This window comes from Micrasema longulum, unplaced genomic scaffold, assembly GCF_059751315.1.
Source record: "Micrasema longulum isolate JH-2025_06_02 unplaced genomic scaffold, ASM5975131v1 h1tg000073l, whole genome shotgun sequence".
NCBI lineage: Eukaryota > Metazoa > Arthropoda > Insecta > Trichoptera > Brachycentridae > Micrasema > Micrasema longulum.
The window spans coordinates 1,364,369-1,385,590 of record NW_028277280.1 but is presented as its reverse complement, the minus strand read 5'-3'; the positions used below and the strand labels follow the sequence as shown (position 1 = coordinate 1,385,590).

General features: G+C 35.0%; 1 protein-coding gene across 1 annotated transcript in view; it reads left to right on the top strand.

The window, feature by feature from the left end:
* Positions 1–21,222, top strand: part of LOC148284965 (uncharacterized) — a 130,386-nt gene that overhangs the window by 88,892 nt on the left and 20,272 nt on the right. The window contains exon 3 of the mRNA XM_088232135.1: positions 5,050–5,124. Coding sequence (XP_088088261.1) covers positions 5,050–5,124 — 75 coding nt within the window. The remainder of the gene's footprint in view (positions 1–5,049; positions 5,125–21,222) is intronic.

The window sequence follows — 21,222 nt, the reverse complement described above, 5'->3', positions numbered from 1 at the left end:
TCTTTTCTTATTTTTTTCTTTCTCTGTTGTAATATTTTAATGCAATTACACATTTTAGAATATTTTCATTAACTGTATCAAGCGCAAGAGGTTTCCTCTTTCTTATGTGATATTCGTTACGTTTTCTTCATGTGTACTTTCGCCTTGTTATGTATTTCTTTTGTGAAATTTTTGAAACTTATTAAACATATTAAATAATAATGATGTAGGTACTTTTTTTAGTGTACGTATTGTATATAGGTATGCATATCAAATGTATTGTTCACTAATACATTCAGGCCTAAGCTATATCCCATCTCCAAAGATGCATTAATAATAACTAATAATAACAAATAACTACTTGACGGGTGACAGATTGAAAATAGAGATATGAAAATAACTTGAGGTATTAGAGGAGACATCTTTCTGAGAATTTTTATCCTGCTAAGTACACACACGACATATCACTCCGAGCATCCTTCATAATGTGAAATCAAGCAGCATATTCAAATCTTGACACATCAGTATTCAGTATCAGTAGATGAACTTAAATCTTAAAATTACTTTATATTAATTTGTAATGCTGTTATTATTTCGAAATTCAGATTTCTTCACAATTCAGATTATTTAGCATATTCAATTAAGATTTCAGATAATAATTACGCCATTTCAATCCACCTAAAATCGTTTCTAATCCCTAAAACGTGTTTTTTTAGTTTGGTAAGATGTCGTTCGTGTCTTTTTGATCTGTGTCATGGTGATTAGTGTCCCGGTTGACATTTTTGTCCCTGAATTGGCTTTAGATTAATAATAATTTATTAATACGGACAGGTCTATTATTCAGGTTATATAATGAGATGAAAATCTCCCGCCTTTGTTCCTACGCGCTCACCGCCAATTCGATCTATGTATGACTTCATCCCAATCTATTATATTATTTATAATTGGAACAGTTAATGATGTATACCTATACGTTGCATTCAATATTGTATACGTTCCTTCTGGTGGAAGCGAATCGATTGTTTTTACGCGATTTTCATTATGTATCCAAACGCTATTCAAAATCATGTTTTCCCGATTAATTACAACATCAATATTTTTTTCGTATTCTTACCTCTGATATTAAACATACGTACAGTTATTTTTATTAGGAATTCAACTGTTTGTTTTTTAGCTATGTTTGTCTTCGTACATTCAAATCACTTAAATTTAGTAAACGCACTCTCTTATATAACAATTGATTAAAATCGTTCAGACAATATTTATTTTAAGGCGTTTAACATTTTAATTTCTCCGGTGCGCGATAGAAGATCTCAATTCCTGTTCGATCTACGCACCTCCCACGGCGGTTATCTGATCAGGAGTGCATAAAATCTCTCAGCTCAAACAAATAACTCACCGCAGTATGATATTACCTCCGCTAGCCTCCTACCACCCTCGGTAGGTACTTGTTATAGCTAATTCCAGGCTTTCACGAAGATCGCGGGATGAGGAACGCTGAACAAATTGCATCTCACGAACCGTTTATTATTTTTACTTTCCGCTGCATTATGTTTCCCTGGTATTTCGCACGCGTACAATTTAAGATGATTGTGCATCATCTCGTATTAAAATTTCAGCGTGGTTTATGAATGCGAAATCGTCATAAAAAATCTGTTATATTGTTTCGTAAATACTGTTTTAATTGCTGCTGTGAGCTTTACATTTCAAAGTACGAAATCACGGAATGGGATTTCACAATAGTAATGAATTTCGTATGATAATAATTGTAGGTTTTGTCTCGTACCGAATTTATGAGTTTTATCGCAATTATCATAGGTAGACATATTTATTGCATCCATTTTTCGTTTGGTATAATCTGTGATTCGAGCGATTTATTTGTTTAACCAATTTATTGTCCATAACCACTGGAATAACGTTGGAATTGATAATACCTTTCTTGTTAAATTATGATTATTTTAATTGCACACTTAGGGAAATACTTAACGCGTTATTTACGAACCGGTTAATGTTATTAATTGCGGGAACAAATCGAGTTTCTCTCTCCGATGTCGTCGGTGGAATTTCAAATTGAAAACATTGGCAAATACATAATGTTAAATAAGAAGATTCTCATCGTAGAATCTTGGCTCAACCCCCAACACGTCCATAGGTACCACGCGAAGATATATATTTCTCATAGGAAACCTGCCATTTCATTATAAATATTTATAGTCACTTAGGTATCTGCTCTCGAACGCATCATCACCCCTTTATAGCTGCACACTAATATGGCAGTTACAACATATTTTCATGTTTGTCATCGAAACTTTGAAATTAAAGTTCGGCTGTGAGTTTATTTTATTCGGGGAATCAATAGATTTTTCTAACCTTTCGTTACGACTTTTTTTTATTTTTTGAATCAATATGTTTTTTCCGATAGCTCTTAGTGGATGGATAATGGAGGTATATTTAAGTCATTTTTTTTAGTTAATCAAAGCTAGTGAAATATTAGTGATTTGTGTCATAACTTATAATGATGCAATAGTATCTAAACATTTGTAGTAAATTGTTTTCAAGACACGGGACAAATAAATATTGGATTATTATATTAGATGTCAAAACCTAAATTTTATTTTACAATAAACCATTAATGCAATATAAATTATTACCGGGTTGGTGGGTTGTGGTCCCGTGGTAGTATTGTGGACTCACGGGCCCAAGGTCCGAGGTTCAAATACCACTCTACCACAACTTGATTTCCGTTTTTCGAGCACAAGTTATTTACGACTTTTAGGAAACGTTCTAAAAATTAAATAATTTGAGTAAGTAATTAGAACTCAAGTTTTACTTTTATCTTTAAAAAAAATGAAGTATACTAAATAAATAATAAAAATACAAACAGATTCCGCCAATCTACTTGAAATACTTCCATTCCGTGTGCCATCTTGACCGGCAAGACAAAATCTTCCGTTTTACACAGACAACTCGTCAACGAACTATTTAAAATAATCTACAATACCAAGAATATGCGAGCAATATAATTATAGACTTACCGAGGCTGATATTTTTCATAACAATGAATGTTAATTTAAGTCAGAAGTCATAGAAATATTGAGAGAAACAGATATTTAATCAATTTTATTCAAATATATATCTTTTTCATTTCCTATCTTTTTCGTTTGTTATATTTAACCTAATTTGAATTATTGTCTTAAGTGTAAACAATTTTGTCGGTGTATGTATGGGTGTCCTACATTAATATACAAATATATTGAAATATATTTGTACATACTATTTGTTTACCCAATAAAATAAATAAATAATGTGCTGTTCGTAATGGTTTTCTTCTACACTTTTACAGTTGAGATGTGAGTTCTTTTCATAAGGCGTTACTTATTTGCTTGTTTTATGTAAGTTACGTTTTCCTTCAGCCATAATCTAAGCCCAACCCTATCGTTGTTGGGTCACTGTAACAATGATTACGTGTGCGTTTATCTAGCATGTTCTGCAATTATATTAACCAACCTCAATGTTCCTCTGCCATATTTTATTTCTTCCCATTTGTTATTAATTTCCACCTCGCGCCGAGATATTTATTATCACTAGTGTTGTGTTCCATAAACACTTGGATTTTTCCCTCCTGGGATAGCGTGTTATTAATAATACCAACTTGATTTACTTATTCAGCGAATCGAAATCAGCGGCATAGTTATTAAGAAAAAGCGTTAATTAACATTTTCAATCTGCCCGTAAATAATTAGATGTGGAATCAAAATATTTATCTTCATGAATTACAATTTATTAATATTGAAGATTTATCGCATACCGATGAGTTGATGTCTCTGTATCCTGAGATTCGGCTTTTTTCTTCTGGAATATATTATACTATTTATGTTTACTGTAAAACACCTGTTATTTGTTCATATTGACGTTTTTTTTCATGTTTTCTTGCATTAAATTGAGTTTTATATGGATTTATTTACACATCCATGGTCATAGGTTTTTTAAATCTTTTTTTTTATTTCGGAACTGCCGTTATTTTAATAACAGTATTTTTAACTTGTATTGTTTACTTGTTAATCGTGTGCTTAGCTTTTGTTTCTTATTTTTCTATATCTGGACCAAAAGTATCTCTCTCTTTGGCTTCAATCCTTTAAAATGGTTTGGTTTGCAGCAAAGCTCTGCATCTCCTTTGCCACTCCGGTCTATCTTGTGCGACCCTTTTTATGTCTTCAGCCCTGCATCCCTACAGCTCTACAGACCTCATATCTTTAGATAAAACCTCGAGGTTTTCTCAGCTTAAAAAAGGATGATGTGGCTTAACTCAAACATAAGTCTTATTTCACCAGTTTTGCATTTATTAACATAAAATGATTTCAATATACACTCATTATCATCGTTTCACAAAACAATTAATTATAAATTGGTTTTAATAATACAAGTGGTAATTTAAAACGGAATTTCTGAACTCAAAATTTCACCTTTACTTTCCCCACAATCATAGGACGTCACATATTACTTATATTCTTATTCTTTATGAGTTCCTGTTTCTGGTAAAATATTGAATAGGTACTATCTGATATATCCAGTTCAAACATGCTCTCCGCTTCTTACTATTTTGTTTGCATTTTATTTCACGAGTATTCAGTATACCCTCCCCGTGAACAAGAAGTAGTTAGCGGCTCGCCCGTGCCCCGTACTGCGTAATTCAATCTCAATCACTCGCTCTTCGGATACTTGCTTCAGTTCCCGTTAGACGGTAATTATATTTGCCAGAGAACACCAGCTTACCTCCTAACAACTCCTCATCTCCTAAGTATTAACTTGAAATTATAGGATATTCATTCGTGTTTTTCAAAGGCTCCACTTATCAGCACCGTAGCCACTTCTGTTTTGTTACCACAATGATAATGGATGTGAAATCACCCGGCATCACCTTATTTTTCACTTCTTTTATATGCATATCTGCCGTAATATCTCCTCAATCTTCTTACTCTCCTGCTCTCAAAATGTAATTTTTAATGAAAACTTTATTTCTGTTTTTTTTTTTTTTTTTAATAATTCTAATATGTTTTGTCTCTTTTTCAGTGTTGGGAAAATTGCGAGCTTCTTCAATCCAACTTTCAAGTTTGGGGTTCAATGTGCCAAGAGAAAGATATATGCGTAAGTATTTTTTTTATTCGTATCATAAAACAAATGAAGAGTACACGGTACACGGCAAGAACGGGCTCGTTAACAAATAACGAATTTACAGAAAGGAAAATGAAAAAATAAAAACCTTATTTGTGGTACACCGGGTTCGTGTAGTTAACAAAATAGGCCTTAAATCTGTGTTATGTAAATTATAACACAATTACAAAAAAGGGGAAAACAAACATTCGTTTTATATTTTTAAAAAAAAATCCTTTCTTTAAATGACAAAAACGAGCTCGTTGCCGCAAACGTCGCATTTAGACAGGTTTTTTGATCCCATATTTAATTCCTTAAATTTATGAGACGAGGAACACCATTTTACTCATCCCATCAGAAAAAAATGACATCAATATCTCGAAAATTTCCAAAATTTCAATGCGCCTGTTTTAGCGGCGTACCCTTTAAATGTTAGCCATTAAAATAAAAATGCCAATAAAACCAGAAAGTACACTTTCTGCTAAATAAGTTTTTCGTTTTTTAATCTAAAAGTTTATTGATTTACTTCATTCATTATTTTTTGAAAGGTGATCAATTTCAACGGGAAAGCTGGGAGTGCAATTTATAACATTTAATTGAAGCTTCTTTGTAGATAAGTTTTTAAGTAATATTAATGGATTCTCGAAGCTAGTTTAACACGATATTACCTTGTAATATACTTATTAATTTTATTTTATAAGTTAATTAGAACGTTCAGGTGTTGCTGTACTACTTGCGGTTTTTTTTTTATGTATGCGCGTAAATAAAAATACTATTAAACATTTATTGGATAATCAACGTTATTATATTCCGACTTTTTAAATAATATTTCCGTTAGATTTTAAAATTTTTGTTTATTTTGTACCCTTTATGAATTTATAAAAAAAAAACAATCTTTTTGGCATTAGATTATTCAATTCCTACTGGAATTGCATTGGAATTTCGACACGCATTTTTGTCATTTCTAGAAATAAAATAAAAACTTTTTTCTTTGAAAAATATTAGCAGGGACTATTTAATTTCATGGGGTGTATTAAAATGCATAATCTTAAATCAAATTTATAGACTATATGGCATCGCTACGACCATAGATTTTAAATTATAAATACATAATACAAGCGTTCATAATACGAATTCAATGACATTATTTCAACGGTTTCCGCTTATTCAGTATGAGTACTGTGCATTTTGTTTTTCATTTTCCTGATGATAAGTTAATATAAAACGCGCATTTAGCATTACAAGAGATGCAAAGAGATATTCCCGATAAATTAAGAGAATCGAAGCGGTTAAATACAGATCTCGGCAGAGGGGACAATCGTCATTGTTCACAATGCAGCCGTACGCTCCTTAATTGAATAATTCCATTAATTTTAATTGAATCGTTGCTTATGAAGCCGACTTACAGAAAGTCAAGTTAATACGTGTTGTTACGAGACACGGCGGTGCTTCTTATCACCAGGGCCGCTCATGGCACACTACAAAATGGCGTCACTGCATCCCTAACCGACAGTTGCAACAATCGGGCGTTGTCGCGCCATCTTCTCCGTGTAATGGCTGTTGCGACACGGGGAACAACATTCACCCGGCCATATAGATAATAAACGGACTGGGAATATTCATGTTACACAGAAATACAGGAACCTTTGCAGTTAGACTGCCCCTTTCTGCAGTGAAAATGCTATCGCATTTCATACGCGATATATTAGATATGCTATCATTACAGTTTGTTACTTTTTACTAAAAAAAATAAATATTTATTTTATCGACATCATTTTCAAACAATCTATCTGATATCTGATTGTACATTTCCAAATCAATCAACCGTATTTTTAGCACTCAATTGTTTTATCGAGTACTCCACACGTCTAAAGGCCGGTTGCACCGAGAAAAGTTAAGTGAGAAAATTATAGCGGTTTTTTCGAAATTGGTTGTTTTACTTTACAAACATATTTTGTACATTAAAGTTCGTAAGTTCTCATTAAAATCAACTAAACGGGTTGCATGAAAAAACTGTAACATAAAACAAAGAGCTTATCATTATTATTTTATAAAAATAAAAGTTTTTTGTTTTCAAAAACAATCGCCTCTTTACTGTTTAAATTAATACTTTTAGAAATGATTATTGTGTAACAATATTAGTAGCAAAACGAGATATTAACTTTGTACAATTAAAAATTTTGGACTTTAAAAAATTCCGACATATCCTTTATTATTTGTTGGATTTGGTGATGTCATGCCTTTTTTGGTCTTCCTCATTTTGTGCATCCAATACAATTTAGATTATTAACAAATTATAACAAAGATTGATAATATGTTGTCTCTGTTGTAATTTGTTAATATTAATTGAATTTCAGTCTTTTGTGTTCAAACATTTGGAAAAACTCAAAATATTTTTACTTAGATTATTGTGTATTCTAATCAGATGACCGATGTATCTTTACCTAAATTTTATGTCAACTTTCAAAATCACAATTTTTTATAATTTCTGCAAATGTACCTACTTATATTTTCTAGAACATGAAGCGTATACTGTTTTATTTAACGATTTCATCTAAATAAAAATATTAAGAAATTAACATGGTAATACAGTGTCAGCAATTAAATTTTTTACCGTGATTCATTTGTTAAAATTTCTTCTAAATCGACTAAAAATTATTTTTTTATGTTTGAAATTTATTTTTTATAAACTTTTATGGATAACATTCATTTAACAAAATAATTTTCAATGGAAGCTAAACTGGCAGTGCACAACGGAGTTTTAGTTCCAACAATTATGTATGGAAGTGAAACATGGAACTGACAGAGGAAAGATGAAAGCCGGATGAACGCGGTTGAAATGCAATCTCTTCGACGAATGTGTGAGAAATCAAAGTGTGACAGGGTTGCGGATGATGAAATCAGGCGAGAGTTTTAATCTGAGTCAAGTATCATTGATAAGATCAAAAAAGGGTCTCTGAGATGGTTTTGTCATGTAGAACGAATGGACGACGAAAGAATGGTAAAACAAGTATATCTGGCGAAAATAAACGGTAACATGAGACGAGGACAACCAAGAAAGAAGTGGTATAATCAGATAAACCAAAATCTTAAGTCTGGTCATGTCAAAAGCAGACAGAACCGAAGGGCATGTATGACAAGATGAATGAATGTGGAAGAAACTAGGAATGTATGCCAGGATAGATGTGTGTGGTGGTCCATTCTCTCTACTTACCCCTACGGGAAAATGGTGTGATGGTATTAGTTGTAGTAGTTGTAGTAGTTGTAAAGGTTGTCTGAGTCTTTTGTTTAGTTTTGTCTGGTAGTTTATTGTATAATTTCAGTCCCTGATCTTGACTGTCCTTGTCTGATTTTAGAATGTTGTGTATGATATTGTTCTGATATTCTCGTATTGTGTCCATGTTTACTAATTTTTTTTCAGGTTTTAGTTCTTCGTCTACAGTTACATCAGTGACTAATTAATGAATAAATTTTAAGGATTCTAGTGGAAAGCGTTCAGTTATATTCAATTGTTTAGTTTGTTTAATTAATTTAAATTATTTTTTTTAATCATAATGCTAAATTGAAATATATTAAATAACTACTAACACTACGTTGCTCAGATTTTATAGTGTTATTGTAAATTACTCGCCTAATTCTCCAAGGATTCTAGCAGTGGAGGAAGGATCTGAATAATTAATTGTATTTGTTCCCTGGATAGTGGGCGTTTCGGTTTGAATCAATACAGATGTTGACTTCTTGATCGTAATGTTCTATCTACCACATCTATTATTGTAGGTTCAAGGATCATACTGTTAAGCATCGGTTACTCAGTTAGTGATCGTGCATTTCACCTACCAAATTATGGACGTAGTCAATAAACAATACATTAAAAAAATATCTAACACCTTCTCAATATTTATTTTAAAGCCTTATCAAAGTACCAGGTGAACAAGTGTGGAGGTTGGTATTTACATTACTAAAACGACGACATTTCTCCATTAAAAATTAACATTCCGCCACTTGGAACAGAACTTCTCCTAGTGAATATTCACACCATACAATGAGGGAGTGATGAGCATCACTAATTCCTCAGATTTTCCATTCACAAAGGCGCTCAGGATTCCGTAAATGATTTAGTAACTCGTATTCCTTTGTTATTTTACTTAAGTAAAACGTTGTGGCGGGTCGACAACGACGGCACGAGCCGAACATTGCCGAACGCCGACGTAGAGCGTACGAACAGGCCAAACCGGCTTCGAGAATACTACCGGATTCCGACCTCACCGCACGCGTCTTCGAGGCACAAAATTACCGCCAATTTAGATTTACCAACTTCATTTTATTTTGCCTAATATAGTTATTAGAATCCTTCTTTCAATGTGTTAGCTTCAGTAGTTTAGTTTCGTGAATAAATCTTTGTGTAAAACGTAAGTACCCTGTTTTACTTGCTCTCATTCTGTGCACCCACATAACTTTGTACATCACAAAATTAGGCCACCAACTAGGTGCCGACATAAAAGTGGTATACCCCGACGTTTGAACACGAAAACACAACATTAAACAATCAATCACGGTGACCCCATTCAAATTCCATAAAAATTGCGCAAAATTTCAGACAGAAATATCTTCGCTTGACAAAATTGTACAACAATTACTTTTTTTCGGTCGGTACATGAAAAATTTAAAATTTCATTTTTAATTTGATTGCACTTTTAATTTATTTGTAATTAATCAAGGTTAATCTATTTCAAGGTTAACTTATTGTAAGGTTAATTAATTTAGTATAATAGAATTATATTATAATAATTATAATATATAATAGAATTAGATTTTTCAAAGACCGAGCGAATCGAGTGAATTTTTCTGTCGGTAACAATCTTCAATGTAAATGTAACTAATGTAAATGTAATTAATGTAACTAGTGAATTGATTAAACTGTGATTAATTTCTTAACAATATTACTCGGCCGGGATTAATTCAAACAGGTGATTCATAATTTAACTAAAATTATTATAAACAAACATAATATAATACGTTCGAGCGACTCGCTCACCAAAAATCGCACGCCGAGTAATACATTCCTACATCACATATAAATTTTATTTTTTTTTATTTTTCTTGAGTCGAACACACAAACAATTCACACGAACATTTACATAGGGTGCCAGATTGAGTAGAGGTACTTACAGGGTACCGGAACATAATTATTTTTGACAAATATTATATGGCGAGACAAGCGTGACGTAGGCATCCGAAAGTTTTCTCCTTGTGAACGCACTGCGGGAGTAAGTTTTTTTTTTTACCAGCGAAATCTATCGGAAATATTTTTCAGCTGGCGCAGTCGTTCACAATACTTGCAATTTGTAAAATTTTATTTTTGTAAACAACTTGAAACTATCAAACAAACAGATATTCGGGCGGCTAAGCCGACGAATGTTTAACTTAGTACGTGGACATTAGTATCCATACTTTTTTTCTATATACATTATATCGTGTGACTGTACTATATATGTTTATATTTTTAACCTAGGCTATGCATGTTATTATGTGTTACAGATTTGAAGTTTTACCATAAACATTTTTAAACTTGATATATTGTACAACGGACAATCAAAAGGAATATTAATATTGAGGGGACCACTCAGGCTTGGAGAATACAAATACCTAATAGTTGGAAAATGTGTTCCGCCGTATGGTAAAATAATTATTTAAATTTTCTGTTTTTAATTTTCTTTTCTATAACTTGCACAGTACATACATAACAAATAGTGACTCTGACATTTAAAAAATAAATATTTTTGTTTGAAATTTAAATTTAAATTTAAATTTAAATCTAATAATTTAAACTTAACTTTTTAATACAACTACACTCATTATTGAATACTTTTATTTCAATATTTTAACTTATACTGTAATCATTATTACATACATTTTTCTGAATTTTTTTTTAAAAACGAATATTTTTAAACTGTAAACAATGGCTAACAAGGACAACACTGACTTGACAAATATCAACACAGCAAACAACATGTTCCACACGGATAGGATTAGCGTTAAACTACCACAGCTATGGGTGAACAACATCGAACTTTGGTTTAAACAGATAGAAGCACAATTCGAGTTGGCAAACATAGTTTCAGAAGACGCACGTTATAGTCACTTAGTGTCAAAACTTGAACAAGCGCACATAGAACAAGTTTCAGATATTTTACTCATGGAACCGAACCGAGCAAAATATACGAGGCTGAAGGAAGCTATAATCCAACGCATGGGCTGTCCACAGGACAGAAGGAGAGAAAAACTGTTTTCTTCCTTACAGCTTGGGGATCGAAACCCATCCAGCCTACTTAGAGAGATGCGGACGCTAGCAATAGGTTTACAAATAGACGAAACGACGTTGCAATACTTGTGGATACAACAACTGCCCAAGACGATCCAAGCGCATTTAGCCATAAGCGAAGATGACTGGGATAGGCAAGCGACGATAGCAGATCGCCTAATACAGGTGTACACACAGGATAATGTAGCGGTAGTAGGTACCAACAATAAAAATAACATTTGTAGTTTAGAACAGTCCGTACAAGCTCTAACCCATAAGGTAGAGAGTTTATTTCACACAATCAACAAACAGCATAGTCACAACAACAATAACAATAGATTCAAACACACAACAAGTAACAGCAGTAACAATTTCAATAACAACAAATACAACAACAATTTCAACAAAACAAGCTATAGGGCCAACGGAAATAACAAGAAAACTATTCTTTGTTACTTCCACACAAAATTTGGCGATCAAGCTAAGAAATGCGTCACACCATGTGAATTTAAACCGCATCTAGCTTCAAAAAACTAGATGGTCGAATCATAGCGGAGGCGGCTGATTCAACCAACACAACACGTCTCTTTGTTAAAGATCGTGATACCGGTGTGTCATACCTCGTTGACTCCGGATCGGAAATATCATTAATTCCTAGATCTTTACACAAACGCCATGGAGAAAAGTCTAAGCTAATTCTCTATGCAGCGAACGGGACTACGATCCAGAATTTCGGAGTTACCACGGTAACACTGAATCTGGGATGTAAACAAATGTTTACATGGAAGTTTATAATAGCGGATACGACACGCCCTATTATAGGAGCAGATTTTCTCCACAACTTCCACCTGTTAGTAGATGTTAGGAACAAACGGTTAGTAGACAATACAAACGGCAAGATAGTCAGAGCATTTGACATCTCCACAAACAACAACATAACATGTTCCATATCATTAACAGACAAAACCAACATTTACCACTCACTCATATTGAAGTATCCACAACTAGTAGATATCAATAAACCATACGCAGGGCTGGATAAACACAACACAATCCACCATATAGATACCCGTGGCAAACCCGTTATGTGTAAGACTCGTCGGCTGTCCCCAGAACTACTGAGGCAGGCGAAGCAAGAGTTCGATCACATGGTGGCTCAAGGTATTTGTAGACCCTCCAAGAGTGAGTGGGCCTCTCCATTGCATATGGTGAAGAAGAGCGATGGTACTTATCGCCCTTGTGGCGATTACCGTAGCTTAAACGCACAGACGGTACCTGATCGTTATTCCTTGCCACATATCCACGATATATGCAATGACTTATTTAACTGTAAAATTTTTTCCAAAATTGACTTACAACGAGCATATCACCAAATTCCAATTAATGAAACTGACATTAAAAAGACAGCTATAACCACACCATTCGGGTTATTTGAATTTGTAAGAATGCCATTCGGACTATCATGCGCTGCACAAACATTCCAACGGCACATCAACGAAGTCACAAGAGGTCTAGAAGGAGTACACGCATATATCGACGATATATTGATCGCTTCACCAGACGAAGAAACACATGTGGAACACTTAAAAGCTTTGTTCCAGCGACTTCAAGATCATGGAATGGTGGTAAACCCATCTAAATGCGAGTTTGCCAAGAAAACACTGTTATTTCTTGGTTATGAAATTTCGGCTGAAGGCATCGGACCCTCGCCAACAAAAGTGGAAGCCATCACGAACCTCAACAAGCCAGAAACCATTAAGCAGTTGAGAAGATTCTTGGCCATGGGAAACTTCTACCGAAGATTCATACCACGAGCAGCACACAAATTGATACGACTACACGATTACCTCAAGGGAGCAAAAAAGAATGACAACAGAAAAGTAGAGTGGAACGAAGTCACTACACACGATTTCGAAGAGGTCAAGAACTCGCTGATCAACGCCACTAAGCTTAGCTACCCAGAGGAAAGCAGCAAGATGTCAGTGTGGACAGACGCCTCAGATTACGCAATCGGAGGCGTGCTACAACAAACCACAGACGGCATCAACTACAAACCGATAAGTTTCTTCTCAAAAAAGTTGAACAAGGCTCAGTGTTCATATAGTACGTACGACAGGGAACTACTAGCCATTTTTGAGACTGTAAGGTACTTTCAACATTATCTGGAGGGCAGAGAATTCTGTATATACACGGACCATAAACCACTACAATTCGTGTTTAGAAGGAAAAGTCACGACAAAGAAAGCCCCAGACAACTCAGATATCTAGACTACATCTCACAGTTCAGCACGGACATCAAATACATAAAAGGAGAAGACAACGTCGTCGCCGATACCTTATCAAGAATCGACATGATCGAACAAGAGGCAAACATATCGTTCGAAAAGATCCATAAAGAACAAAGGCAGGACAACGAACTACTCGCACTCTTGGACGACAAGAACACTGCTCTGAACCTGATCAAAACCAACATGCAGGGACAAGAAATCGTCTTCGATCTCAACAAAGGCAACATGCGACCGTACATCCCAAAAACGCTACAGAGATCTTTCTTCAACCAAGTGCATAACCTCAACCATGCAGGAGCCGACGCCACGACCAAGACCATCAGTCAAAGAGGCGTCTGGAAAAATATGAAAGCAGACTGCGCAGCTTGGACGAAGGCCTGCATACCCTGTCAGAAGAGCAAAGTCAACAAACACACGAGGACACCGATCATCAAGATCGACATGCCGAGACAGAAATTCTGCGTGGTCCATGTCGACCTCATCGGACCTTTTCCACCATCAGAGGGACTGAGGTACTGCCTCACATGTATCGACCGATACACTCGATGGGCGGAAGTAATCCCTATCGCAGATATCCAGACCCACACAATCATCAGAGCCATCTGGGACAACTGGATTGCGAGATACGGCGTACCGGAGAAAATTATAACTGATCAGGGTAGGCAATTCATGTCTACGGACTTTAACTTGTTTTGTTCCAGATCAGGCATAGCACACTCCAACACGACGCCTTACCATCCACAAAGTAATGGCATGATCGAGCGATTTCATAGAACGCTGAAGACGGCCATTAAAGCTCACCACCCTGTTCCGTGGACAAAATCGATCAGCACCATACTACTCGGACTGAGGGCCACACTGCGCACGAATGCAGAGCACTCAGTAGCAGAGATGCTGTATGGGTGCAAACTAAAGTTACCAGCAGACATCCTGGAGCAGACGAACGACTACATTGACCCGGACTCCTACACTAGGCAACTGGTAAAGTTCATGCAAAACGTCAAACCAAGGCCAGTCGAGCACCACAATAAAGGTAACGTTTTCATCCACCCGGAACTAAAGAGAGCCACACACTTGTTTCTGAGGGACGACAGAGTGTACAAACCCCTGATGCCGAACTACAAGGGGCCCTACAAGGTCATCACCAGGGCGGAAAAGACGGTAACACTGGACGTGGATGGCGAACATAAAAAGGTTTCGCTGGACAGGTGCAAGCCGGCGTTCCAGACAGCGGAAGAACGAGCCAGTCCAGCAGAAACGGAAACACCAACAGAACAACCGGCATACACAACGCGTAGCGGCAGGAGGGGGATACAGCGTCAGTTTTGAAAAACAGATTTCAAAACTTGGAAGGGGGCTGTGTGGCGGGTCGACAACGACGGCACGAGCCGAACATTGCCGAACGCCGACGTAGAGCGTACGAACAGGCCAAACCGGCTTCGAGAATACTACCGGATTCCGACCTCACCGCACGCGTCTTCGAGGCACAAAATTACCGCCAATTTAGATTTACCAACTTCATTTTATTTTGCCTAATATAGTTATTAGAATCCTTCTTTCAATGTGTTAGCTTCAGTAGTTTAGTTTCGTGAATAAATCTTTGTGTAAAACGTAAGTACCCTGTTTTACTTGCTCTCATTCTGTGCACCCACATAACTTTGTACATCACAAAATTAGGCCACCAACTAGGTGCCGACATAACGTATTCTAATTAATTCTTCGCCTAAGTAGAATTATAAATTTTCCTTCAAAACATACTCGTATTTTGAATCGAAATGTAATTGAGTGCGAGGTGTTAATTTTTACATAATTACTTTGATATGAATTAGTATGTTATAAATAATATTGATGCTGATGATTGCGGCGCATAGTCGCTTCTCGTCCCCTTCAGAAACGCATCAATCAACAGGAAAAAATATTCTCGTTCCGCTCCTGTAAGGCGTGAAAATGGCGCCTGATTTTGTGAATCGCTTTAAAATTTCAACATTCATCCCTTCGCCATCTTTATTGCAAAATCAAATAAACATTCATATTCTTAAACGGTTTTCGTCGTGCTATTTGTTTTTAAGGTAGCGCTTTTGCTAGAAGCGGCGCTCCTAATTACATTATGATAATTCCATATTCGGCGGCGCCCGCGTCCGCCAGGAGACGAGAAGAAAGGAGAGAGTAAGATTTACAATGTTTAAATTAGAACGAAGGAAATAAATGAATGCGGCAGGCGATAGATGGCAGTACGACTGTGCCCCGGTAACGGTAATAGCGTCAACGCTCCATTAGGGATTCCATTGAACCTGAATGAATCGGGCTGCCCGGCGCCTATTCAAATTGTAAGGCAGTCATGCTGAATTATTATTCTTATTAAGGGCTGAAGGAGCTATCTATACGGGGCGAGGAATTGTATTTTTGGTGGCAACGACAGTTACGTCAGCTTTTCATCGTTCATCCCTTGACAGCGCCAAACAGCAACGTCAAACTTTTCAAGACTTGCATATATATAAGAAAACATTCTAGTTAAGGTATTTTCAGCCCACATTTTACTTTCAATGCACAGTTACTTTTTTGTTTGCGGTGATATTTACTCATGTCTGCGTCGTCGCCTCGACGTAAATTTATTCATTTTTAAGTATCAAATGCTTGTAGTGTATTTCTCTACTTCTTTTCTTGATTGCGTAAATTACGCTGACGCTTTATTTACTCTCTTCGCTATTCTATTGCTTCTCTATCTATCTATCTCTTCCGCACACGTACTATCTAGTTCATCTATATCTTCTCTTGTACAAACCGACTTAAATCGCGCAGCGTTACTTAATGGTCCCTTCTCTCAACAATTGTTTCTACCCTTCTTCGCAATTTATCTAGCGCCATCTATTACACGTTAACACGCTCCCCCGACCTCCCCCTCCCCGCAGATCAATGGTAGGACGCCATTACGAAGGATGGTGTTAGAACGAGAATGTGAGAATTTCACCGCCTGCCTTAATTAGGAGCAAAGGCCCGCGAACAAGTAAAAAGCGCCTATAATTGATGCTGGACGAAATTCCTTCACGGCTCGAACTAAATCGACGGGTTTTATCTCGAAAGTACCTACAACACTTCTCTGTCAAGCGAGGGTACCTTAATTGTTTCCTCTTTGAAGTTTTTTTATAGGTGCGTATTATTATATGCAACTATTTTTTTGTACAAGTATCTTTATGTTTTTGTTTGAAATAATATTCAAAATGACTTATAATAAATGAATTTCGCGAAAATTAGCATCGAGTATTTCACATTAAATATTTTTTTTCCAATTAAACTTCAGAATCACTTCAGTTGAAATACGTATTTCCTCTGCACAAATCTTTCAGTAGACGAGCATAAGTCAGACTTTTATACTATTCGATTATAGAGGCCTGTCGCTGAACAATAGTTCAATCTTCGAATCGCCTCCGAAAAATAATCAACCCTTTCCTATGTTCTGCGCGCCTAATTAAACACTAAGAGGCGTCGAGAAAACGCCCTTCAAATTAATTGGGGGATGTTTGAAAATTGACTACCTCTCCGCGAACCTAGACTCTTGATAGTCCTGTTACTTTCATTTGAGAAATAAGAATAATGGCAGCTCGAGTTTCGAATATATCAAGCGGTTTTTGAATCTTCCCCCTGTTGAAAGATCATGTTACCCTGGCCCATGGCAGCAGTAAATTTGAAATTATCTGTTAATTAGTTTTAATTGAATTTTATTATTCTTGAACTTTTGATTGCCTAGCTAATTTTTTACCAATTAAAAATTGAAGCCAAATCGTAAGTCATGTTTTCTTGGGTCTTAAAGTTAACGGTATCGAACAATTCTGTATTTAAGTTTAATAATTAAACGTCTGAATGAGATTAATACGTTTATTACAACCATCTTGTGCAAAGTAGGTATCTTAAACGTGCGTCGATTTTTTTTCTATCTCAAGCTACAAGCTACGCCCTGAATACTAAACCCGGAATAAAACGATTCAAGTTTAAAAACCATTCCAGTACTCACAGAGTCCCCTAAATCAAGTTAACCCATAAAACTTTATAATCTCCCGATACCACTTCAAAAGCCGAAAGTGCTCGAACCTACTTAAGAATACTATCGAAAACATTTTTCTTTTGACGAAGGGCCCGATTCCTCCTTTCGGGGCTGAGGGCGCGGGGTAGGCAAGGGCAAGGAAGACATTCTCCCTTCGAGTGACTGAGTGACTGTTCAAGTGAATGCAAATTGGATAAAAGGAATGAATCAAAAAGTTTCCTTTTCTCCACAGAGTCCTTTTGGACGAATAAACATGACGCTCGAAAAATCAAATTGTGTGTTTTGAATACACCCAAATAGTCTAAATTTGAAATTTATTATTCACGATAGTTTTCACAAATAAATTTATTAGACTTTTATCCCCAATCGGTAAGTTTTTAATGCCTAAATTATTACTTTTCTTTTTCTGCGAGTGGTTTTCTGTTCCCTTTCGTTGTGGAGACGGGAAAAAAGTCAGCTTGGGGCTAGCCGCTTTGAATTTTAATAAACCAAATTATTACCGCCCAGTTACTACTACGCCTTCCGGCCTGATCCCCTTACACTTGAAATTCTATTAATGTAATGTATTTTGAAATATGCATTAAACCTAAATGTGGCGCGTTTCTTCACAAAATGGGAAATGTTGACGGAAACTCTTTTCTGTGGAAAGGAAAAATCGCTTCCATAAAAAAATCACTTAACACTCGACTAAAAGAAGGTTTAGATGTCAAAAAAATATAATGCCGTGAAAATGAATTTTCTTTGGAACTTATGACATTGATTTATAATATTGACAATTCCATTCTACACTATTTTGTCGGTAAGTGTGACTTGCAAAAAGCTGAATAAATCTAATTAAATCGAACTTTATTCGCGAAGAATGAACCCCGCATTCCGCATAAAAATGTTTCGAATTTCTTTTTCGTGTACACAAAATATAAATAATCAAAAAGCATTATACAAATGGTTTGGTTTTTATAGAGAAATCGATTTCTTTAACCATAACTCACCATTGAATGTAATTTATTTTTGTCGACATAAATTAAACCCTTCGTTGAGCAAAAACATTTAACAAAAACAAACTCGCAAGGGAGTCGAGTACAATTCATACCAAATTGAATATCATTAATCTTCAATACTTTCGAAACGAGAAGTCCCTCTAGATGGGAAACCCGACGCTTCTTTCGGTAGAGGATTTTCAAGAAAAAGGAGAAATCTTTGACTTGATCTCAAAATAGAAACTTTCGCATTACGGGCCGTACCTTGTTTACCGGTGCTTGTCTTGTTGACTCTACGGAGGGTAAGTAGGCTGTATTTTTCTTTCGCGGAGGTAAACAAATCTAGTTTCATCACTTAGTGTCGGGTTCCGCATTGGATGGCGGAAGCGGGTCACCCCTGTTTGCACACCTCCCCCCGCCTCATGTTACCCGGGTATTCGCTGTATTTTGTTACATCCAAAACCCTTGAACTTTAACGGCAAATGGGTCATTTTTTGTAATACTTGAAATGGTTTTCATTGTTTTAATAATCCGCCAAGCGTCCTTCAACCCTTTTTATCCGCCTAATGCCGCTACTTGTGTACCTCGTTATTTTTATATGTATAAATTTCGAATTATGTCCTCGTATTAATACATTTTTCATATTATTCTTAGATGGAAGATGGTTAAAAATTAATTTTCGATTCATTTTAAATTGAAGCGAATTTATAATTTCTAGTATTTCACTCTCAAAATGGGATATTTGTTTTGACACTTCCCACTTTATTTCCGTCTTTTCCTCGTATATTTAATTTTGTGACCTTTCTGCGGAAACTTTTCAAACCTCTTTTTCCAGAGCCATATTTACAATTCAGTTATGAAAGGTAGCCAAACCGGAGAAGATGGCCTCTTTTGGTTGCTTCATAAATATTTTATACGAAAAGTAATTATGGCTAGTGTTGGCTGCCTTGAGAGTTTAAGGGCGGAATTGTATTAATTTTATCTAGGATTCCTCAAAATCCTATATGATTTAGTATAGACAATCTTTTAGTTTCCTTTTCATAATTTTAATATAGGATAATTAGTAAGAATACTAAGCCTTTCTAGGAACATTATTTGATTTCGCATTAAAGACAACTCATATTCATTATTTGTATTTCATTTAAAGGGGTTTCCTTAAAATAAATATTATAATCCTTAATAGTCTCGTTCAAGCGTTCCAATATGCGGTCAGTCGAACTAAATTTGCTATCGAAATGTTTCTTCTATTCGATTGCGAAACATCTCTAGTAGAAGTTGTATCCAATTTCCCATTTTAGCTACGTCAGTGGTAGTATAAATAAAAGGGCTTAGCTGTCTTTTCGAACTATTATCAAATCTATCACGCGAAAGCTTCAATGCCTGATACGTTTTGTCTGATCCCTTTTAAAATATCTTTCTCGCAATAAAATGGTGGCGTTTGAAAATCCGCGAACCGAAGGAGTTACTCGATACGACTTAGATTTTTTTTTCTACCCTTCGAGAGTTAAGTCGAGGACTGTTATGTATATTCAATACATTTCTCTACAGTCTCGGTGACAATCCTTTTTGTTAAATCGCCCCGATCATATAATTTTAACATAATATCTAACATGTAGCTAATGCTGGTAAAGATTTTAAAAATCTAAAAATGATTCGTTGTTAGTTTTCGTTGTGTCCTATAGAAAGATATGAATAAGACAACAATTTCTTATTGCCTTTTTTTCAGTTTTTTAATTATTTATTTCTACTTAAAAGTTTTCAATATTTTATTCGTCTTTTCTCTTAATTAAGGGTTTTTGGTTTGTTTTAAAAACCATTTTTTCCAAATGTAAAATCCTTCTAGAATATTATGTACGAGTACCTACTATTTAATATCTTGTTTTATTTATTAACCTTTTACTTACAATGTTACTATGTTCGTCAATATGTATTAGGTGTTAACCTTAGTTTTGTCTGTTTTTTTCCAAATTAATAAATTAGCACCTAATTTTTTATTTTAAATGGTAAAAGTTATACGTCATTCGAGAGAAAATTTTCTGCTCTACAAAATGTTAGCACTCTTTCGATTGGACGTATAAATTTTGTCTTTTTTTTCTACTTTTCATGTTCATTTTTAAATTTGGAAAAAAAAGACAAAACTTTTGTTAGCACGCAATATATACACATAATTTATACTATTATATTTTTATATACTTTTTCTGCTACTATTTTTTTCTAATTATTTTAATAAAATATTTATTTGCTATTCTGCTTTTTTGATAATTGTTATTTTTTGTATTCATATTGTTATTGTAAAATATTTGATTATTCCTTTTAATTTATTTTATTTTTTCCTGTGAATTATTGTGGCTTAACACCAATAAAAGTCATAATAAGCTCATGTATATGTAACTGTTAAAATGGATTAGTAAGAGAAAAGTATTGTTTTTTAAACAACCTATATAAAGAACAAACATACAGATGAATAAAAATAAAGAAAAGTAAAAA